The sequence below is a fragment of the Ranitomeya variabilis genome, chromosome 2, assembly GCF_051348905.1.
Source record: "Ranitomeya variabilis isolate aRanVar5 chromosome 2, aRanVar5.hap1, whole genome shotgun sequence".
Classification (NCBI taxonomy): domain Eukaryota; kingdom Metazoa; phylum Chordata; class Amphibia; order Anura; family Dendrobatidae; genus Ranitomeya; species Ranitomeya variabilis.
This window is the reverse complement of record NC_135233.1, coordinates 546,164,317-546,188,941: the sequence shown is the minus strand read 5'-3', so window position 1 is coordinate 546,188,941 and position 24,625 is coordinate 546,164,317. Positions and strand designations below refer to the sequence as shown.

Sequence of the window (24,625 nt, the reverse complement as noted above, 5' to 3'; positions counted from 1 at the left end):
TGCACTTCAATCTTCCACCTTATCAAGACCGATGTGAAAAATGATGATGAAAATCTTGATGAATAGGGACTGTGTATGAGTAAGATGAGATACAATTTTAAAAGAAACAACATAATGTACATCCAAGACTTAAAGGCACATAAACAAGCATCTAGTTTTCTATTACATGAAGTGGGGTAGAGGAGTGTAGAGATGAGTTCGGTTCAGTTTGGATCGGCCGCATCCCAAACCCCATTGACTTCAAAGGGAGGCAAAATCAAACTCATACACACCTTCTGGGGGGCCAAAATAGATGCACATTTTCTTGGGCGGCTGTGTGTTGCTATTTTTAGTCGGGGGGGGGGCAACATCCATGGCCCCTTGCCAGCCTGAGAATACCAGCCCCCAGCTGTCTGCTTTGGCTTGACTGTTTGTCAAAAAATGGGGGGACCCCATGTCTTTTTAATTATGTATTTAAATAATTAAAAAATATGGCATGGGGACTTCTTTATTTTTGATAACCAACCTTGCTGAAGCTACCAGCTGTGGGTTGCAACCTGCAGCTACTAGTTTTGCAGGGCTGGTTATCAAGAATATAGGGGAACCACATGTAATTTTTTAATGTTATTTATAGCACAGGTGGCGGCTGATAAATACTCCCTTCAGCCACCGCCTGCTCTCTCTGTTAACTGTTGAATACAACTGTTGACATTGTCCCCTGCTAGCGCTGATTGTGATGTTAGCTGTCTTCACTTCAGTACCCAGCACCAGGGAACAGCACGAACTGTACCGCTGATTCCCAGGGGCCTGTATGTGTCACACTGATGACACACGGATGTCATCCACTGTAGGTCCCTAATACATGAGACCTGTATTTAATTTGTCTGAATTAATATCGTTTTTTTAACAAAAATAATATATGTAAAATAATAAAGTTCTGTATTTGTATTTTTCAGACTCTCTGTATGATCCACACTATCTACTAGAAAATGCAGTGTCTAACATTATTTGTTTCATTGTATTTGGGAAACGCTATGATTACGATGACTCAACATTTAGAGATATTCTTAATCTTGTGCGTGAAAACATGAAAATGGCAACTCAATTTTGGGCTCAGGTATGAAAATCTTTGAAATTATCATATATTACAAACTAAACGGGGTTTTTCTTTTTTTTTATTTTTAAAAATCTTATAGTGTCGTGTAATACTTTCTAATTTAACCTTTAGAATTCTGTACTATTCTCGCAATCCTGGTAGCATTTGTGTTACCCCATCTTTGTGATTTTGGCTAATCTACACACTCATTGTAAATGTGGTAACTAATGACTTCAGATACATGAGCAGGTGAAGCCGCCACTGAATACTGCATGCACAGCCTGATTACAACATGAATATGGAGAGTATATGCATGAAATTCTGGAATATGTCGTCTACTGCTCAGTTCTGGCACCCAATTTCACACACAAACGAAGTCTATGAAGAAATTAAGAGGTAGATGAGCATATAATAGTATTCTGAAAAAAACCACACAGATTTGTCAAGTAAATACCTTTGTTTCCTTTGTTTCACATATGTGATCCAAACATAATAATAATAATAATAATAATAATAATAATAAACATTAACCATTTAATTAAAAAAGTGTACATGCATTAAAAAAAATAGAACTAACATAAATGAAATAGATTAATAAGAACATTATATCATGCAACACAGAAGAAAGCTAAACAAGTATGTTGTCATTAATTTTTATCGGTTGGCGATCACTAGGACTACTGGTATAGTCATTTTGACTACTTGCACTTTTTATTTCTCTTCTGTGACTACATTTTTCGGAATTCCGGCTTGAGACTCGGTGACTTTTCCTCAAATAGGATGTGAAAAAAGATTTTGTGACAATAAATAATTTTGGTGAAAAAATTGCGCGTTTTTTTCAAAATTTACCTTTAACTACTAAAGGTAGTCATTTTGACTACCTACTATATTTTGATGTCCTTTTGTCACTAAATGTTGCTGTAAAGTTTTGTGCATAATTTTTTCACTGTATCTTATTTACCCTGATGTTCATATAGATGTCAACTTTTCACATTTTCCTTGTGTTAAGGTACCTTCACACTAAGCGACGCTGCAGCGATACAGACAACGATGTCGATCGCTGCAGCGTCGCTGTTTAGTCGCTGTTTGGTCGCTGGAGAGCTGTCACACAGACAGCTCTCCAGCGACCAACGATGCCGAAGTCCCCTGGTAACCAGGGTAAACATCTGGTTACTAAGCGCAGGGCCACGCTTAGTAACCCGATGTTTACCCTGGATACCAGCGTAAATGTAAAAAAAACAAACAGTACATACTCACCTTCTGCTGTCTGTCACATGTCCCTTGCCGTCTCCTTCCCGCACTGACTGTGAGTGCTGGCCGTAAAGTAAAAGCAGAGCACAGCGGTGACGTCACTTTCAGTTCAGCTGAAGAGACAAAGAGAACACATGCAGACATACAAACTCATACAAGTATATAGCAGATACAACATTTTATTGTCATATTAGGCTACTTTCACACTAGCGTCAGGCTCGGCCCGTCGCAGTGCATCGGGCCGAGGTCACCGACGCTAGCATTGTCTCCGCCGCACAACGGGGGCAGCGGATGCATTTTTCCAGCGCATCCGCTGCCCCATTGTGAGGTGCGGGGAAGTGCGGGGAGGTGGGGGCGGAGTTCCGGCCGCGCATGCGCGGTCGGAAGAAGCGGACCGTCGGGAGCAAAAAACGTTACATGTAACGTTTTTTGCTCCCGGCGGACCGCCACAACACGGCGCAACCGTCTCACGACGGTTGCGACGTGTGGCAATCCGTTGCAATGCGTCGCGTAATGTTAGCCAATGGAGAAAAAACGCATCCTGCAAACACTTTTGCAGGATGTGTTTTTTCTGCAAAACGATGCATTGTGACGGATTGCAGTTAACGCTAGTGTGAAAGTAGCCTTATTCGATTATTTTGTACTGTATAGTGTGAAGCAGCAATTTTTTTGGGGGAAAAACTATATTTGCATACAGCTTGATGTTATTAGTTATAGTTTACAGCTAGAAAGAATATTTTTTTATCTGCAAATGGGCAATATGCATGAATATAGCAATAATGCAATGTAATGGTTTATGACGCGAAAACGATAAACATTACGTGTTTTTTTTTCATTTTTCTTTTGTTTATGATCAACCTTGTTCACATACAGTATAATTCTGCGAAAAAATGTATAAATTAGCTAAAACATCAAGACTTTTATAGGTCCAGTCAAAAATGAACGAACATTATATTTGTATAGTGGTAGCGAACAGAAGTAGTCCTAGTGTTAAAGAGTTGTCCAGTCCAAGTCAATAAATCTGCAGTCACTCTGTGTGATTGCAGACTTATAAATCCCCACAGCACACACGGGGATTCACTGGTTTCTGAGCCAGAACCAGAGGGAATGTATACATTCTCCGAGCCAGAGCCTGTCCTGTAAGAGTCGCCTCGCTTCATACATTTGTATAAAATGAGGACGCGTCTTCTAGTTGACCACGTCCACTAATGGTTGCATCTTTAGTCGACGCACGACCTCAGCTACATACAAGTGTCTGGGAGAATGTATAGCGTGACTGCAGAGTTATCAATTTGTACTGGACAACCCTTTTAAAACTGATAATTAAGCATGATGCATGTCACTTCTTACAAATGATAAAATATGTTTTTAACATCTAAAAATACAGAATTCTAATGTTTGAGTCAGCAATGTTTAGTTCAATTCGGTTGATGCCATCTACAGTTTCAATGCCAGCGCTCTGACTTCATGCAGACATAGAAGGTGTTATCTATTACTGCGCAATAGCATCTTAAAGGGAGTTAAATATATTGTTAACATCCCTAAGCACTCCTGATTCTGCAGTTCTTTCCCATTTTGTGCTCCGTCATTCCATTGCAGAGATATTCACATTTGTTGTTTTTGGAGCGGTGTATGTGAAATCTCTACTAGCAGTGCAAATTGGCCTCTCTTCAGAGTCTTCTCTGGGGGCGTTTGCTTTCAGCCCTCCCTGTTGTTGGAAAACACCGCTCAGCAGATCATCTAAGCATCTAGGAGTCTCAATCTTAGATTTTAATTGGCAGCATCTGGGAGGGAGGGGTGAATGCTCACAAAAAGAGCACATAAAGGGAGCACATAAAGGAAAAGAGCAGCAGAATCAGAGGATCTCATGGATTTTTACAAGGTATTTAACTCCTTTCTTAGCAAGTGGCTCAGTGTAATTATCTCCCAGACTAGCATTATTTCCCCAATCTCCTTGACCTCTCTCCAGATTGCCTCATGTCAAAAATAATGTCATATAGCCAACACAGCCAAGTAGATGCCACTGAATATATGACATGACCACCAAGAGACGCAGTGTGGAAACTGGGGAAATGGTGCTAGTCCTGGAGGAAAAAATTAGCTTTTTTTTATTTTGTCTTGGACAGCTGAGCTACCAGGAAGTGGTAGTCCAGTAGTGGACAACCTCTTTAAACCTAAAGTTTCCAACTTGTTATTTACCAGTTTTGTAATATCTATCCCTATTTAAAACACAAAAGTTCTACTGGATCCTTAAAAAGTCAAACTAGAAGACGTTTGAGAATGCTGCAAAATCTGGTGTGGCATCAAAGCTATACAGCTGGTAAAAGGGGTTTTTTGAAGTGTGTTCTGGGTCCTGGAAGGAGCCTAAATAAGCCTCAGCCAGGGTATAGAGATATAGGCCCTAAGGCAGTGTTCCCCAACTCCAGTCCTCAAGAGCCACCAACAGGTCATGTTTTCAGGATTTCCTTAGTATATTCCAGGTGATGCAATTATCACCTCTTCAATACTTTGGAAATCCTGAAAACATGACCTGTTGGTGGCTCTTGAGGACCGGAGTTGGGGAACACTGCCCTAAGGTATGACTTTGAATTCTGTTTTATAATGACCCTATTCAATGGCCCCTATGTAACTCACATATTAATTTCTCATCTTAGATATTCAATGCTTTTGGATTCGTCAGACATCTTCCCTTACCACACCAGAAGATATTCAAAAATGTAAAGATTATTTTTGGGTTTCTCAGGAAAGTTTTAGAGGAGCACAAGAGAACCCGGGTACCTGAGCAACCACGAGACTACATAGACTGTTACTTAGATGAAATGGACAAGGTAAATTCATGGAATATATGAACAAAGAATTTATTAGTAATTTCTACATCAGTTAGTGTTTTCCATTCTATAATTTTGATTTTGTCTCTAGGTTTCATAAGAAAGGACTAAATGTTTGTAACCTCCTGATTTATGTGTCCCGTAGGAGCAGAAAGATGATAACAAATCTACATTTGATGATGAAAATCTGTTTACATGTGTGGGAGATCTTTTTGTAGCCGGCACAGAGACCACATCTGCCAGCTTGGAGTGGTGTCTCTTTTACATGATGCTATATCCAGATATTCAAGGTAAACGTTTACAATTGTATCTTATTCTGTTTTGTGTTCTCATTATTTCTCTATACTTTTCATGATTTCAATCATTTTATGCTAGAGAAGTGTAGGGAAGAAATAGACAAGATTCGAGGAACAAGAGGCCATCTTGATTACGAGGACAGGGTTAATATGCCGTACACACAGGCTGTGCTGCAAGAAGTACAACGCTTTGCTTCCGTGGTACCACTGGGTGTTGCTCACTCTTCTATAAAAGATGTACAATTAAAAGGCTATACTATCCCAAAGGTAAGTATAATGATTGCTTCAATTATTAGAAAAGAATTGCTGAATAGATTTTTGGAGTCGCCAATTTGACGATAGTGACGAAATTTAAGAAATGTACTGTATCTTGCTCTTTATTCCCTTCGCACCTACTACTCCTTTTAATACACTACTTATCCAATAACTTATCATTCTTTTATCTATCGAGGGAATCACAATAATCACAGATCTGTCCTCACTACATTATGATGAGGGTCAATGGAAGTATCCACATGAGTTTCATCCAGAGAACTTTCTGAACGAGGATGGAGAGCTGAAGAAAGTTGACTCCTTTTTACCTTTTTCTGCAGGTAACACAGGGCAAAAAATAGATCAATGAAAAAATAGGTTAGTTATTTTTTTAAATGCAGATGAGATGTGTCAAGGTCTTACTTTTAATTTATTCCTGCTATTCCCCTGAGTTTTTTTGTTTTGTTTTTTTTTCAGTCCTTCATACGGTTCCAGAGATATGGGCTTTTTAATTTAGGGCTAAATTTTACGGTCTCACAGAGTAACAATGCAGAACTGCCTAAAGACGTGCCTCCAAGGAATCCTGTAAGTCACAACCCTCTGTACAGAACATAAAAAGTAGCACCAGATAAGAAGGCCCATATCTTTCAAACCATTTTTGGCGGATTTAAATAAAACAAAACAAGAATACTTAGGAGAGCAACAGACATAATTTAGGATAAAAACTGGCCGCTTTTGACGGGTTCCCTTTAAACCTGCCATCCACGTAATAAGGCAATCAATAACACTGGTATACAGTGATTTTGGTGCTAATGATGTCTGAATGGTTTTATGTTAAGTTTATGGTGCTGATTAAGAATATGACTTTGGAATTGCCAGATTTGCTCTAGTTTCTGAGATGTTTAATAGTTAATTAAAAACAGTAGAATTCTGGCATCAAAAGGGCACTTTTATAGCACTGTAAGCCTACAAATTGAAATACAAAATAATTATATGGGATATTTATTTACCTAAGATATGGTTAAAGATAAAGAATCAAAAGACACATCAAAAGACCAACAGCTATTGTATTTGTTAATCACACACAACTCACATTGGGGGAATACATTATTATTATGGCTAAATTATCACAAAAACTAGAACCAATTTAGAAAAAGAAAAGTAATGGGATTTTTGAATTCAGCACCCTCACAATACCCTAAATCCATTCACAAAACTTTGGCACCTGAAAATTATTTTTTTAGACCTGTGTAGTCAAGGAGGTCATTGCAAGTGTTGTAATAATAGTAAGAGACCTAGCACTCAACTTTAGGTAAGATGCAGCAGGAAAAATTTATTGTAGTAAATACAGGAAAATGTTTCGGTCAAGCGGCAGACAAGCGGTGGATGCCGCATCGGAGAGCACTGCAGCTCCAGGAATCTTCCTATTTGCTCATAGCAGGTTTGCCTACAACAACCACACTGAACTAATTTTGATATATGATCGTGCAGCGATTATAATTCCTGTTACCGGCTTTTATTTAATAACCTCCTGTAACTGATGAAGGTCATAATTGACCGAAATGTTTTCCTCTACTTACTACAATAAATTTTTCCTGCTGCATCTTACCTAAAGTTGAGTGCTAGGTCTCTTACTATTAATCTATATGGTTTGGGAACCTGTCCTTAGCACCCCTTCTCTAGTAGTGCTCACGGTTAAATTTGCTCATCTATCCTTTATTTGTTCCATGCTACCTTCTAATCTTTTTTCCCACCAGGACCCCGAGTTTGTCTTGGGGAGAATCTCGCACGCATGGAAATTTTTCTGTTCTTCACATCTATGCTCACACACTTTGAATTTCACCTGCCAGACCCAAAGTTTCCTCCAGACACCACACCTGTTTTTGGAATTTCTCAAGCTCCTAAACGGTTTAAGACCAGGCTGTTGCCACGTACCTAATCAGATGACCTCAGGACAAACAACTACAAGGATTTAAAAATCTTGGAACTACACTGGACTTTTGCACAACTAGCAAACAGTAATTTACAATAAAATTACCCAAAATAGATCACAGCCTTATTGTAACTAAAATTTGTGTGTCAGATTGTGAGTCCCACCATATATTGTGCATGCAGACCATCTTCTCTGAGAGGACCACCCCCTTAGGACGGGCTCTCTTCAGTTTTTGTAACACATGGGTTTTATCTGACTCCCTGAAAAAATAAGATTCAGATGGAATTCCCAATGGGTCCGTTGATTTTAATGAGGCAGATAGAATCACTTTGTGCTCTGTCTGGTCCTTGTTTTGTTAGTGTCCACCTGCTTTAGGCATACACAACTGCGCTTTGTGCCCACCTTAAAAGGTGAACACTGCTGAAAATGAGGTCAGCCCTCCGGAGCATGAAGTGACTATCTGCTTCATTGAAGTCAATGGCCTGAATCCTATATTTCAAGGTTTCAGATAGAAAACCCAATGCAATTTGAACATAGCTCTTAAAGAGTGTCTTGGAGAAAAATTATAAAACCCATGAAGACATCGCCAGAGAGGGGACATATCACCCTCACATTATATAAACCTGTGCCTGGCTTCTCTCCATGTGAGCAATAGAATCTTCATTCTGTTCCTGGCTTCAGTGGAGGTGTCTGAAGAGTCGCTGTTAGTTGTTATGAGATTGTTGCATGCGGTTCCTTGTGAATTCTGTACCTCTATCCTCCCTTTTTTGCATTTTTTTCATGTTGCTTTTCTGCTTCATTACTGTGCACCCATTTCCCCTCTGTATTTTATCCTGTTCATCTGCCATTTCATTGTGCTTGGTTTCCTCCTTTGTGTCCAGCCTGTGTTGACCCTTTCAACACTGCCCCGTTCTCTCTGGGAGGAGGGTGGGAGCAGCTTAGAATTTTGTAGGAGCACAGAGAGGTAGAAGACCCAGGTTATCTCCACCTTCTGGAGTAACCCTGAGGTTAGGGATAGTCTAGGGCTCGCCTAGATTAAGTGACAGTATATGGCCCCTTTTCTCTGTCTCAGCAGGATCAGCCAGCAGAGGAGTTTTGTTCCAGAGATGGGCCACTGACATCAGATGGAGTGATCCGGCCTTCAGAAGCCAGATTTGTTTGAGCCTGTCAGAAGGGCGAAGGGGCACATTGGTCCTGTACGAAACTCCTGAGTCCGTGGAGGCCGCTATGGCCTTATTCATCCAGATTGACAAACCCCTCAGAGACAGACCTGTAATAACCCCTCCCCCAACTGTACTCCTTAGGGGGAGAGGTCCTCCATATGTCCTGATGAACCTATGCATTGAGGAGGAACTCAGTTCGGTCCGAACCTCCTGCGGTCTGCCGAAGAACGGGGGATTGTTTCTTTTGTGATCAGAGGGGTCAGTTCATTGGCATATGCTCTTAAACGAAATAATCTAAATAAACCAGCAGAAATCTTCTGACGCTCAGATTGGGCAGAGAAGTACAACCTGGGCGTGAACATTTCCTCCATGAGCGCCTCTCTGTTTGTCTTACCGACAGATTGTTGTTGGTGCAAAAACTGAAAGAATTTCTATTCTTTTGGGTAGTGGGGTGGGGGCCAACATGGTGAATGTGCGGTTTACCCAGACTCATAGCTTAGATTGTAGTGTTCTGACAAAACCAATTCCCTTATTTTCTATTGATTTTGCACCTTTTGGTCAGGTGTGTTTCACACAGTTGGTGCATAATTTGGGTCTTCCCATTGGGATCCTTCATAAATAATGCATTTCTTGCTGTTTGCTTGAAGATATTCCTACTCCTATTGTACTGGGTCTCCTGCAGTTAGTTATGCATAACCCTGTCATAGATTGCAGTCTAGGGAAATAGTTAAAAGGAGTGCTTTATGTAGCAATAACTGTCTTAATGCCCATTTTTCAACTGTTTCCACAAATACCCTACCCTCTTTTCTTTCTGGTTTTGAGGATGTGTTCTCTGAAAAGGGATGCTAGGTGTGAGAATCAGACTGCACTCAGATGTCATCTGAGTGCAGTCCTATTGTGAGATCTTTTGGAATACCTGGGGTGGACCCGCAGATCCACGACAACGAACCTCCCAAGGGTGAGCTGACCAGGTAAACCACCCCTATACAGGGAGCGTTAGGGGCAGACCCAAGGGAGACTATTGCCGCCGAAGCTGGAACCCAGAGACAGGTAGTAGGAGGTAAGAGCTGGGTACAGGCAAGACCAAAGGAGCACTGAGAAGGGGAAGACACAAAGGAAGCAGGACAGGACAGAGACACCAGACTAACAGAGTGCGGAGAGGACACTGGGAGGACTGGACGAGGAGACAAGGAAGCCTGGAAGAGACAGAGAAGCTGAACTGGCTGGACAGAGTGGAGACTCAAAACAGGCAGTACAAAGACAAAGGTGGACCTGAGTCACAGAAGCACAAATGACAGACAGGCAAGGAGCAGAGGAAGGAAACGCAAAGGAAGGAAACGCCTTATATACATGGAGTGCTGGAGGACTTCCGGGTCACGGTCCTCCAGAATCACAGAGAGGAGATACAGAGCGCCTGTAAATCAGAAAGAGGAAGTGCTGGAGTGGGCGGTGCGCACGCGCACCCGACGAAAGCCAGGGAGCGGAGAAGAATGAAGGAGAGGATGCGTGCCTGCAGGAGGAGCACGCCGCAGCGGGTAAGAATGAGTGGAAGGAGTGGCCGTGACAGTACCCCTCCCCTTACTCCCCTCCTTTCTAATGAAGGTACCTTGAGGCCATGTGCACACGTTAAGTATTTTTCGCGTTTTTTTCGCGTTTTTTCGCTATAAAAACGTGATAAAAACGCGAAAAAAACGCTTACATATGCCTCCTATTATTTTAAGTGTATTCCGCATTTTTTGTGCAAATGTAGCCTTTTTTTCCGCGAAAAAATCGCATCGCGGAAAAAAAAGCAACATGTTCATTAAAATGCGGAATTGCGGGGATTCCGCACACCTAGGGGTCCATTGATCTGCTTACTTTCCGCACGGGGCTATGCCCACCATGCGGGAAGTAAGCAGATTATGTGCGGTTGGTACCCAGGGTGGAGGAGAGGAGACTCTCCTCCACGGACTGGGCACCATATAATTGGTCAAAAAATAAGAATTAAAATAAAAAATAGTCCTATACTCACCCTCGATGTCTTCCCGCCTCCACTGCACGCTGCCGTTCGGTTCCTGTAGCTGATGTACGCTGAAGGACCTCGCCGATGACGTCACTGTCCTGTGATTGGTCGTGAGCGGTCATGTGACCGCTCACGTGACCGTGACGTCACGGAAGGTCCTGTGCGCACAGACCAGCTAGGAAGAGGAACGGACGCCGCTGATGAGATGTCTGGGTGAGTATAAGCATTTTTTTATTTTTTTTATTATTTTTAAACATTTTATCTTTTACTATAGATGCGGCATAAGCAGCATCTATAGTAAAAAGTTGGTCACACATGTCAAACAGTATGTTTGACAAGTGTGACCAACTTGTCAGTCAGTTTTCCAAGCGATGCTACAGATCGCTTGGAAAACTTTAGCATTCTGCAAGCTAATTACGCTTGCAGAATGCTAAAAAAACGCGAAAAAAACGGGAAAAAAACGCAAAAAAAAAAATGCGGATTTCTTGCAGAAAATTTCCGGTTTTCTTCAGGAAATTTCTGCAAGAAATCCGCAACGTGTGCACATACCCTAAGAGTAAAATGGTTCTCCAAGTTGGACCTCAGGGGGGCCTATAATTTGATTATAATCAGAGAAATGGCGTTTAGCACCCCTGGAGGGCATTTCAAAAACCTTGTTAGGCCATTTGGTCTGACACGTCAGGCACGTTCTACAGATCTTGCGAGATAATAAACTGTATGCAAAGCCTGAGAAATGCGTGTGTTCGCCATTCAGGAGGTGCAATTTCTGGGTTACCCAGTGTCAGCTCCGGGTTTCCAGATAGACCCCCAATAAGGTCTACACAGTATTAGAATGAAACCTTCTGGAAAATCTTAAAGCCCTACAACACTTTATGGGGTTTACTACTTATTACCGGAAGTTTATCCGGAATTTCTCATCCATTGTCAAACCCCTTACTGACATGACCAAAAAGGGTACAGTTTCTCTGATTGATCTGACTCTGCCCGTCAGGAGTTTATCTCTCTAAAAAATGTTTCTCCTCAGCTCTCATACTCGTTAAGACTGATGTTTCACAGAAGTTCAGTGTGGAGGTGGGTACATCTGAGGTGGGTGTTGGGGCCGTTTTATCACAGTGATCATCTCCTGGGAAGTGGCACTCCTGATTTTCTGGAGGGTGAACATTTCCTAGTCATGGTAATTACTGACCATAAAAAATTGCTATATTTAGAATCTACAAAACATTTCAGTCCAAGACAAACTAGGTGTTTTTTATTTTTTACTAGGTTTAATTTCTATGTTACTTATCGTCCTGGGTTAAAAATGTCAAGGCTGATGCCTTGTCTCTGAGTTTCCCTGGGGGAGGTAGTACTGAGAACTCTATTCCTATTCTGCAAGAGGGAGTGGTTATTTCTGGTATATGTTCTGATCTTGAGTGTAAAGTTTCGAAGGTTCATTGGGACACTCCCGCTTCCTGTCCTTCAGAGAAATTATTTGTGCCATTACATTTATATTTCAAAATTTGAGGGGGACATCATCACTCAGTTCTTGGATGTCAACCAGGTAGCATGCTTCTATGGATCTTGTTTCTCATCATTTCTGGCGGCCCAAGCTGGGTCAAGAAGTGGTTGATTTTGTGCCTACTTGCAATCCTTGTGCATGTTCTAAGACCCCACATACAGTGGGTACGGAAAGTATTCAGACCCCTTTAAATTTTTACTCTTTGTTTCATTGCAGCCATTTGGTAAATTCAAAAAATTAAATTTTTTCACATTAATGTGCACTCTGCACCCCATCTTGACTGAAAAAACTGAAATGTAGTAATTTTTGCAAATTTATTAAAAAAGAAAAACTGATATATCACATGGTCATAAGTAGTGTTGAGCATTCCGATACTGCAAATGTCAGGTATCGGCCGATATTCGCTGTATCGGAATTCCGATACCGAGTTCTGATATTTTTGCGATATCGGAAATCGGAATCGGAAGTTCCTATAGTAAAATTATGCAGTAAAATGAAGTGTTGGCGGTGCGTGGGTGAAGACTGTGTGTGTGCAGGTGGTGTCTGTGTGTGACCGTGAGGCTCTCTGCATGTTTGCCGGGGCTCTATGCGGCGTGCGGGGTGTCTCTGTGCGGCGTGCGGGGTGTCTTTGTGCGGCATGCGGGGTGTCTCTGTGCGGCGTGCGGGGTCTCTGTGTGGCGTGGGGGGGTCTCTGTGCGGCGTGCGGGGGTCTCTGTGCGGCGTGGGGGTCTCTGCGGCGTGCGGGGGTCTCTGTGCGGGGTGTCTCTGCGGTGTGGGGGGGTCTCTGCGGTGTGCGGGGTGTCTGCGGGGTGTCTCAGTGTGGGCATCGTCCGATGGGACTACGCCTGCTACACTGACAGTGATTGACACATTAGCCAATGATGGGACAGTAGTAGTCCCATCATTGGGCTAATGTGTTGAATGAAAAAAAAATAATACTCCCTACATGCTACATACATGCTACATACACTGTGTTCCAAATTATTATGCACATAGAGTTTAGGAGTGATAAGGTTAGAATTTTTTTATTTGTCATTTAAACTCATTGATGGTGATGTGTGTCAGGGCTCTTTATATTACTGAAAGCAATTGCAGATACCTGTGCAAATTAGTTTGGCAGGTGTGTCCAAATAAAGGCAAGACTACTTAAGAAGGCTGTTCCACATTATTAAGCAGCCTACATTTTTTGCCAAAATGGGAAAGAAAAAGGATGTGTCGGCTGCTGAGAAGCAACAAATTGTGGAGTATTTAGGTCAAGGCATGACTATAATCAACATTGCCAAGACACTTCATCGTGATCATCGCACAATCAAGAAGTATGTAGCTGATTCCCAGCACACACGTGTGCGTGCTGATAAGGAAAAATTGAGGACTCTTTCCAACAGGCAATTGCGTAAGGTTAAAAGAGCAGCTGCAAAAATGCATTTTCATAGCAGCAGACAAGTTTTGAAGCTGCTGGTGCCTCCAACGTCTCCAGAACAACAAGATGCAGGGTCCTTCAGAGGTTTGCAGCTGTGCGTAAGCCATCCTGTCGAGCACCTCTATCCACTGCAACAAGCAAAAACGGCTCCAGTGGGCCAAACGATACATGAAGACTGACTTCCAAACTGTTTTGTTCACCGATGAGTGCCGTGCAACTCTCGATGGTCCAGATAGATGGAGTGGAGGATGGACACCCCATGAAAACACGGCTAAGGCGCCAACAAGGAGGAGGTGGAGTAATGTTTTGGGCAGGAATCATGGGGAGAGAGATTGTCGGCCCCTTTATGATCCCTGAAGGGGTAAAGATGAACTCCATAATCTATGTGGAGTTTCTAAAACAACACTTCCTGCCATCGTTCAAGAGGAAGAACCGTGCTTTCCGCAGCAAGATCATTTTCATGTATGATAATGCACCATCTCTTTTTTGCTGCAAAAAACACATCTGCATCTCTGGCTGCTATGGGCATAAAAGAGGACAAACTGATGGTGTGGCCACCATCTGCCCCTGACCTCAACCCCATTGAGAACCTCTGGAGCATTATCAAAAGGCGTGTCACATCTAAGCAACAGTTCACATCTAAGCAACAGTTCTGGGAGGGTATTCTGTCCACATGCAAAACAACTGAAGCAGAAACCATCCAAAAACTGACAAATTCAATGGACCAGAGAGTTCAGAAGCTTCTTTTGAACAAGGGGTCCTACGTGCAAATGTAACATCACCTAGAATAAAGTTTTCACTTGAAAACTGTTTGATTTCATTTTGTAATAAGCTGATAATGCTTATAACTTCACAATTGACCATTTTTTTGTTCAAAATAAAAAAAAAGGTTGAAAACTCTGCTGTGCATAATAATTTGGAACATGCATTTTTCATATTTACTGTTTTCATAGGCAGTTTTTTCCAAAACATTGCTATTATACTAGAATAGTAGATGACTGGAAAATAACAATGACTGCAATTCAGATAGGTAATTTAGAGAAAATATGAGGAAATATTATTTGCATAATAATTTGGAACACAGTGTACATACTTAGATACATGCTACATACATGCTACATACATACATGCTACATACATACTACATACATGCTACATACATGCAACATACATGCTGCATACATACTACATACAGTACATACTACATACATACATACATACATGCTACATACATGCTACATACATACTACATACATGCATACTGCATACATACTACACACTACATACATACTACATACATACTACATACAATACATTCATACATTACATACATGATATACATATAGACATACAGTACAGTAAATATAGATTACATACTCACCATTACTTGTCACTTTGTTCCCTGAAGCCAGTGTCAACCTGTAAAAAATATGAAAAAAAACAACCAATATACTCCCTGTCTGCAGAAATCCACGAGTGTCCCACGATGATCTCCCATAGAGAACGGCAGCAACAGCTGTTGCAACCGCTCTCTAGGGGCTCCAGAAACACAATGACGGAAGAAGGTATTCCTCCGCCGCTGTAAAAAAAAAGTCCTTAGTCTCACTTTATGGCATTGCTGTAGGAGAAATTTTCCCAGGTAGCAATTGTCATAAAGTGAGATTTGTCCTAAGATAACCTCAGTGATGCACTGCAGGAGCCATTGTCTCCTGTCAGTGTGTCACTGAGGGTCCTATAGAGCACTGACATCACCCGATGTCACTGTTCCATAGGGGAGATCGTCGTGGGACACTCGTTATTAATTGGACTATGGCGGACAGGTAGTATACGGTTTATTATTTTACGTTCTTTGCAGGCGCTGAAGTATGGTAAGTATGGTGAAATGAAGAATATTAAAATACTTTTTCCTAATGTGTGCGTGTTTTATTAACCCTTTCTTATTGACGCCTCTCCATTATTAACCCGGCTTAATGTCACCTTACAATAGCAAGGTGACATTAACCCCTTATTACCCCATATCCCACCGCTACACGGGAATGGGAAGAGAGGGGCTAAGTTCCGGAATTGGCGCATCTTACAGATGCGCCATTTCTGGGGCGGCTGCGGACTGGTGTTTGTAGCCGGGGGGGGGGAATATTCATGGCCCCTCTCTAGGCTATGAATATCAGCCCGCAGCTGTCTGCGTAGCCTTTCTGGCTATAAAATATAGGGGGACCCCACATCATTTTTTTTCGGGGGGTCCCCCTATTTTAATAGCCAGTAAAGGCTACGCAGACAGCTGCGGGCTGATATTCATAGCAGGCTACAAATATTGGCCCTGACGAAGGAGAGGAATTTTCCGAAACGTGCGTTGGGTGTGCAGGAAGAGCTATTTGTCCCCCCAGGTATATATATGTGATATTGCTGCACTTTATGTCACGCATTATTTAACTCATTGTGGCACTAGTTTAGGTATTGCACTACTCCCAGCATACGCTGATGGAGTAACCAATACCCTATTGCGAGGCACTTCTTGCACTTTAGATTTTGCACCTTATGTGGTTCCTTGTTATTGAGTGAGACATATAACTTTAATTTTGAGATTTTGGTGCACTTGGTCAGTTTATTATTAAATATATCTAGTGACCTTCATTCACATTTTGCATATTTTTTATTTAATTTTTTTTAACTTAATATATATTTTTTCTTGCATGGTACATACTTTTCACATGTATTATGAAGCTGCAGCAATAACTTTTATAAAGATTTTTTGTTATTTTTATGGGGACTAAGCTAGTATTCAATCTTTTACCCTGCTGTTTCAATATCTATGTATGGTTTTAATAAATAAATATTTTTGTATTACTATTATCTATTCCATGAAATAAAAGATATATTTCACTATTCCCATGGGTGTTTAGTTTTCTCTCTTGGATCCATACTGTATTGCATTGCTCTTATCTATCGTATGCAGTGGTTTCCACTGTAATTTTGCACAGTGGTCACTTTCTGGTACTGTATTGTAAGGGATTCTTTTTTCCTCTATAATTTTCTATAATTATTTATGAGAATAAGAGATAAAGGGTCACCAGGGCCTACACTGTGTTATTAATTAAATATTGGCCCTCGGCCGTCGGCTTTCCCCCTCTGGCGCAGAAAATTGCGCAGGAGCCCACGACGTTTTTTTCCGTTTTTTAAAATTCAACGCTCATAAAGGCCTGTTTCACACTTGCGTCGGTACGGGTCCGTCGCTATGCTATGCCGCACCGAGACCCCCCCCACGCCGCACAGAGACCCCCCCACGCCACACAGAGACCCTCCCACGCCGCACAGAGACCCCCCCATGCCGCACAGAGACCCCCCACGCCGCACAGAGACCCCCCACGCCGCACAGAGACCCCCCACGCCGCATAGAGACCCCCCACGCCGCATAGAGCACAGGCAGCCCACATACAGCCCGGCCCGCCGCATAGATCCCCTACACGCTGCATACAGCCCCGGAAGGCACGTACACATCCCTGGCAGGCCCGCACAGACCCCGCCCGCACACACAGACACTCAGTGTCCGCCCACGCACCACCCACGCACCGCCCACACTCTTCCCCCCTCCGGAACAGCATATAGAAGGACAAAAAGGGCTTATTTATGTTCCGATATTTGTGTCCCATTGACTTGCATTGGTGTCGGGTATCGGTATCGGCAATATCCGATATTTTTTGGATATCGGCCAATCCAATCCGATACCGATACTTTTGAATATCGGAAGGTATCGCTCAACACTAGTCATAAGTATTCAGACCCTTTACTCAGTATTGAGTTGAAGCACCCTTTTGAGCTAGTACAGCCATGAGTCTTCTTGGGAATGATACAAGTTTCTCACACCTGGATATTGGGATCCTCTTCCATTCTTCCTTGCAGATCCTCTAAAGTTCCTTCAGGTTGGATGGTGAACGTTGGTGGACAGCCATTTTCAGGTCTCTCCAGAGATGCTCACTTAGGTTTAGGTCAGGGCTCAGGCTGGGCAAGTCAAGAGTTGTTCTGAAGCCACTCCTTTGTTATTTTAGCTGTGTGCCTAGGGTCACTGTCTTGTTAGAAGGTGAATCTTCGGCCAAGTCTGAGGTCCAGAGCATTTTCAGATACAATAAATTGGCCTGCACTCTGTCCAAATGTGAGGTGCTGGTGGAATGGGCCCTTGAGACCCTGAGTCCAAATGAAGAGAATTCACCGCACACTCTATCCGTATGGTGATGCAAAAAAGGAAATGTATTTATGTGGTCACACACAATATTCGTAGAGCAGAGAAGACAAAAACGTATATGAGCCACTGAGCCACTCTATTCGACGTTTTGACCAATCTCCGGTCTTATTCAATATATCGCCTTATGCTGAGAAATGCTTGAGTGGTCCTGTGAAGTGGACGTTATGGGCAGCGCTCCAGCGCTTTGCACCTTAAACAGTGTGCTTAGGCTGCGTCTGCTCTCTGCTGCTGGTTTTCTCTACACATACCGCTTAGAATTATTACCAAAAAGATGTATCTTTGTCTCATCAGACCAGAGAATCTTATTTTTCATAGTCTGGGAGCCCTTCATGTGTTTTTTAGAAAACTCTATATGGGCTTTCATATGTCTTGCACTGAGGAGAGGCTTCCGGCGGGCGGCTCTGCCATAAAGGTCCGATTGGTGGAGGGCTGCAGTGATAATTGAACATTCTTCCATCTCCCTACTGCATCTTTAGAGCTCAGCCACAGTGATCTTGGTGTTCTTCTTTACCTCTCTCACCAAGGCTCTTCTCCCACGATTGTCCAGTTTTCCCATGATTGCTCAGTTTGACTGGATGGCCAAGTCTAGCAAGACTTCTGGTTGTCCAAAGCTTCTTTCATTTATGGATTATGGAGGCCACTGTGCTCTTAGGAACCTTGAGTACTGCAGAAATTCTGTTGTAAGCTTGGCCAGATCTGTGCCTTGCCACAATTCTGTCTCTGAGCTCCTTGGCCATTTCGTTTGACCTCATGATTCTCATTTGGTCTGACATGCACTGGGAGCTGTGAGGTCTTATGTAGATAGGTGTGTGCCTTTCCAAGTCAAGTCCTATCAGTTTAATTAAACACAGCTGGCCTCCAATGAAGGAGTAGAAACATCTCAAGGAGGATCAGAAGTAAATGGACGGCATGTGACGTAAATATGAGTGTCTGAGCAAAGGGTCTGAATACTTAAGACCATGTGATATTTCAGTTTTTCTTTTTAATTAAATTTGTAAAAATTTCTACAGTTTTGTTTTTTTTCAGTCAAGATGGGGTGCAGAGTGTACATTAATGTGAAAAAAATGAACTTTTTTGAATTTATTAAATGGCTGTAATGAAACAAAGAGTGGAAAATTTAAAGGGGTCTGAAAACTTTTCGTACCACTGTACTTGTCTGTCGGGGCCTCTTCTACCTTTAGCGTTACCTAACACAACATGGACTCATGTATCTCTGGATTCTATTACCGATCTTCAACCAGGTAAAATGGTGATTTTAATGATGGTGGCTAGGTTTGACAAAATGGTACCGTATATATTTTTCCTTTACTGACTCTTCCGAATGCTAAAACATTGGCTTGGGTATTTATCAGTTTTGTTTCTGAGAATCGGGATGATTAGTCGTCATCGTCATACCTACCCTTGGCAGAGTTTGATCTTAATAATTGCCGCCATGGGTCCACTGGTAAGTCATCATTCCTTGTTGCATACAGGTTTCACCCGCAGTTCTGTACTGTCAGTAGGGAGGAGGCTTCGCTTGTGCATTAGCCTTGCCTCCTTCTTCTCCAGAAGCCATCTTGGCCTCATAGATGCTGACATACTGATCATCTCTCCCTGATTTTCAGCTTATCTGGTTGTTTACCTCCACATAGCACAATCGGTGAGTTATAATTTCCTCCTTTTTAGAGCTCACCATATTGTATTATGTAGCTACTCTGTTCTACATGTTTTATATCAAAGTAGTCTCCTGCCATTATAGCTAATTTCACTATTCGCCATGTTGTGTAGTTACGCTGTGTGTCCAGTACCATACATAATGCTATGTACTTTAGATATGTTGTATGCCTTGTACTGAGTACTTCCATTTTTCTTGTAGTTTTACACTCATCCTATCAATAAAAGCTGTAAAGGCCCCCCTGCGTCTACCTCAGTGCATCGATAGGAAAGAGTTTAGCTGTCTGTCAATTTGCTTTTCTTAAGCGCAAAGTTGAGGGTGCCAGAACACTGCCACCCAGTAATATAAATTATTCAGTCTCTGTACTTCTCTCCAATTAACGTTGTGCAAATTCTAGATTTTTGTTATGTTAGCTGTGCAAGGTTTTACAGTACTGAAAAGTGAATGAGATCTCTGAAGTCTCATGCACATGTTGCTTTTTTTCATGTCGAAAATGTGAAAAAAATGAATGTTACCCCTCTTCACATGTAAAGCGCCATGGAATAAATGGCGCTATAACAATAAATAATAATAATAAATAATGTTATTCAGCGTTCTTCCTGTCAAAACATTAGGATATGCAGCAGAAATTTCTCCTGCAAATCCTGCACATATGCACATAGTCCTTGTCCTGTGCCCCCCATTCATTATAGGTACTTTGCAGCATCATAACGAATTTGAGAGTAGGAGAAGACATTATCAGGTGCTTAACATTCTCTGCCACCTCCCAATTGATAAGAAGTCCCTGATATTGTCTTCTCCCACCTTTCAATTCATTATATAGTGTCCTAGACACCTTATTGCCTCCTCTCCCACTCCCCTATAAATTTTAGGTCCCTGATAGTGTCATAATGAATTGTGAGATGGGGTAAGACGCTATCAGGGACTTGGCACCCTCTCCATCACCCAATTAATTTTACATCCATATCTAGTGTCCTTCTCCCCCTCCCCTGTTCATAAGTCCTTTATAAATCCCCCTTACTCTCATCCCAATTCCACATCCCGCTCATTGTCATTTCCTACACCTCCTCATTGTCTGCTCCCCCACATCCCTCATTGTCTTCTCCCCCACCCCTCATTGTTTTCTCCCCGTATCCCATCATAGTATTCTCCCTCACCTCCATCATTGTTCTCTCCCTCACCTCCATCATTATCCTCGCCATCACATCTCATTATTGTCCTCTCTCCCGCCACCCTCTTTGTTCTACTCCCCACCTCCATCATTGTCCTCTTCCCCACATCTCATCATTGTATTCTTCCCCACCCCCATCATTGTCCTCTCCCTCACATCTCATCATTGTTATCACCCACACCTCTCATCATCATTGTCCTTTCCCCATCACCTTCATTGTTCTTCCCCAACATCCCATCTCCTCTCCATTATTCTCCTCACTCTCATATTCCATCAATGTCCTCTCCGTCACATCTTATCATTGGCCTCTCTCCATCTCTAATCATTGTCCTGTCCTCTCCCCCACATGCCATCATTGTCCTCTCCCCCACATCCATGATTATCCTCTCTCCCACATCCCATCATTGTCCTATCCCCCACATCCTGCTGGCAGATATGCAACAGATACAGACTTATTTATGTGTAGGAGGAGGTTACACTTTTCTGACAGTAGATGGTGATGTTTGTTACTGTTATATGCTTAGTTGAATGTAATGCATATACTTGTACTTTGGTTTCACTTCCTCTCTGGTAAAAAGTCCTTTAGACTTCTTGTTAGGCTGTATTAAGAAGCTGATGCATGTAGCTCATGTTCTGTGTAGATAAAAGTTGAATTACCCCACATAATTGGAACGCCCACCAGGGCCGTGGGGTACTCGGTACCTGGTCCGGTACTTAAAGGGGATGTCATGGTGGGGGTGACCCAATCCATGGCCCTGTGCGCCCAAGTAAAAGGGAATGTCCTTAAAGGGGTTTGAATAAAGTTTGTGTTTGTGACGCCACCTGTGGTTCTTGGTCAGGGGTGACCGACACTGCTTAAAAGGGTCCACTGGGGTGATGTTATAGCAGCTAAGATAGTATAACATCCTGTAAGGAGTTAAAAGCACTAGAAGAGTCTGGAGGCGGTTACCTTCTCGGCTCTGTGCCCGGAACTATTGAGCTGAGCTGCAGGTTCCCTAGGTGGAGACTGGTAGACTGGGACAGAAGGGAAGCAGCCAGAGGGCGGGAAAGGGACGCACGCAGGGGACAGAACAGTTTGCAGAGCAGCGTGCAGAGCCGTGTGCAGAACAGTGTGCAGAACAGTTTGCAGAGCAGGGTGCAGCTGCGCTCCAGAAGAGAGAGAGAGACTGCCCAGAGAGACTGCCCAGAGAGACTGCCCAGAGAGACTGCCCAGAGAGACTGCCTCTTGTGAGTACATAAAAGTGGACTGTGATTGGAGAGGGGCGCTTTGAGACCCGTTTAGAGACTACTACACCCTAGTCCCCGCGGTATCGGTACAGAGACTTAACAGCACAGAGACTAACAGTACAGAGACTTAACAGCGCAGAGTCCCTGTTTTCCCGGCACTGAGACAACAGTGCAGAGCCCTGATTTCCTGCTGTGCTGTAAAAGTTAAAGACTCAGAGCATGTGTATATCACATTGACTCCCTAAACCCCAGGCAGCAGGCTCCCAGAGACTACTCTGCCCACGGACAACAGAGGAAAGACAAGTGCCGCTGTTTCTCGGCGCCTCCATTGGAGAAGACGACCCTCCAAGCAAGTCCTCATCAGACTGATAAGTGCTCTTTTCTCAAGAAGTCCTGCTTAATTCTTTTACATCGTTTAACTCCCATATTTTTGGCACTGTTGCATTGTTAGTTATTTTCCATTGCTTCCTCCCTGCAAGGAGAACCCTATTCCTGTTATTAAACCCCTCAACTGTTGGTCTGTCTGTTCCGTGGTGACATACTCAGTACCTGCCTGTTATTACATTTGGCGTAGTCTGCAGGATGTCACACGGTAGCGCGGATAGGGCAGACCAAGCAGCATGTTGAATAATTTGCCAAAGTTCACTGGGAACAATGTAATGTTGTGGAGTTGGACAGAGCGTATCCGGGGAATGATGCGGATGCACCCCATGACACCAGCCCTGGAGGCAGAAATTGCATTGATGGCCCTGGAGGGGGAGGCGCGGGATTCTGTCATGCATAGGTCCCCCCGGGAGAGAGATACCCTGGACAAAGTGCTGCGCATACTTGAGGAGACGCATGGGGACCCCACTGACGTAGGGGAACTCCGCATGCGACTGTTTCACCGGGTACAACGGGAGGGGGAGTCCGTGACCCAATTCATGAACGCCCTACAGGAGCTTCACACTGCTATCAGACGGAAGGACGGTGTAGGGGTTGGGTCAGTTGATGTGGTGCTCAGAGATCAGCTAGTGACAGGACTGCGTGACGCAATGATGAAACAGGCACTGCGAGAGCGCATGCGAGTAAAGCCAGACATGACTTTCTCTGAGGTTGGCAGTGAGGCGCGTGTGCGAGAACAAGAACAGGGAGTGACGGGGCTGGTGGGAAGGGTGCAGAGCGGGGAGGTAACCGCCACCGCAGGCAATATTCCCCAGTGGGTGGAGGACCTGAGAATGGAGATTAGACAGGTCCGTGAAGAAATGGCGGCCTCCAGAAGAACTCCGGCAGAGGGGCCCGGCCCTCTAGTGCGAGACAGAGAAGCTGCCCCCCGAAGGGTGGGTGAAACTACCAGGAGGAGAAGCCCTCTTACATGCTACACTTGTGGAGAGACAGGCCACATTGCTCGATGGTGTCCCCGGCGGAGCCGACCATCCCCGCATCCTCCTTTAAACTAGGTGGCTCTGAGCTTGAGGGGCGCCGCTCAGAGCGTGAAGAACAGAGGAGGAGGAGTAAAAGCCTTGTTTCCACGTGCCCTCTGGTCTGGGCAGAAATCAATGGAAGAGCAGTGCGATGCTTGATAGACACTGGTTCACAGGTGACCACCATGCCTGAGAGATATTTCCGCCATCACTTCACAGAGGTGCTACGTCCCGAATGGGGCCCTGTGATCAAACTTATGGCAGCCAATCACTTGCCCATCCCGGTCGCAGGGGTGGTATGGATGAACATAGAGGTCTGCGGAAAAGACCTCGGGAGGAGAGGAGTGGTACTGGTGGATGGAGAGGTAGCTAAAGACCATACCGTGACCCTGGGCATGAATGTGTTAAAAGACCTCAGAAGCCTTGTTTTCAATGAGTCCCCGGAACAGTTCCTACAACAATGGAGCGACCAAACCCCCCAGAGAAGGGTCTTCCAACAACTGATACGGACCGCCCAGGTCCGGGAAGCCTACAGCGACGGGAAGGAACTCGGCAAAGTCGTCGCCCCCGCATCAGTCAATCGAGTGTTGCCCCCTTGGCAGACAGTGCTTCCCCTGCCCGTACGAGCTGGCATCCCGCTGGAGGGGGTTGAAGTCCAAATTGAGCCCAGCAGAGCCGACCAGCTGCCGTCAGGAATATTGGTCGCACGGTCCCTGGCTACCGTGCAGAATGGAACTGTCCTTGTGCGCTGCATCAATTTGGGGGAGACGGATACAACTTTGCCCCCTAGAAGCGAAGTCGCTCAAGTCCTGGGCCTTCCAGACGAGTTGCTCCCCACTGAGGCGGTACAGCTAACAGCAAGGCCAGAAGATCCGTGGCTGGTGACCGTTAAAGCGGAGGCAGCTCCGGATCCCAGATTACTGCAAGAAGGGCGCCAGATACTAGAACGCATGAGGGCGGAGCTCTCGGAACTTACTCCGCAGCAGGTACCTCAGGTAGAAGCTGTATTGGGGAAATTTCAGGATGCATTCGCCAAAGATGAAGATGACTTTGGACGTACCACGGCCATCACCCACGAGATACCCACCGGGGATGCGGCACCAATCCGGGAACGGTACCGCCAAATACCCCCACAGATGTACCAAGAGGTGAAGGGAATGCTGTCACACATGCTGAAGAAGGGAGTTATACGTGAGAGTCAAAGCCCATGGGCTG

At 43.8% G+C, this 24,625-nt stretch overlaps 1 protein-coding gene across 1 annotated transcript in view; it reads left to right on the top strand.

Annotated features, from left to right (window-relative positions):
• The window catches only part of LOC143807019 (cytochrome P450 2J6-like), a 28,871-nt gene extending 21,121 nt beyond the window's left edge, over positions 1-7,750 (top strand). Inside the window, exons 4-9 of the mRNA XM_077288173.1 lie at positions 936-1,096; positions 4,981-5,154; positions 5,300-5,444; positions 5,530-5,717; positions 5,902-6,043; positions 7,460-7,750. Of these exons, the coding sequence (XP_077144288.1) occupies positions 936-1,096; positions 4,981-5,154; positions 5,300-5,444; positions 5,530-5,717; positions 5,902-6,043; positions 7,460-7,641 (992 nt within the window). The 3' untranslated portion in view covers positions 7,642-7,750. The remainder of the gene's footprint in view (positions 1-935; positions 1,097-4,980; positions 5,155-5,299; positions 5,445-5,529; positions 5,718-5,901; positions 6,044-7,459) is intronic.
• The last annotated feature ends 16,875 nt before the right edge of the window (positions 7,751-24,625 follow it).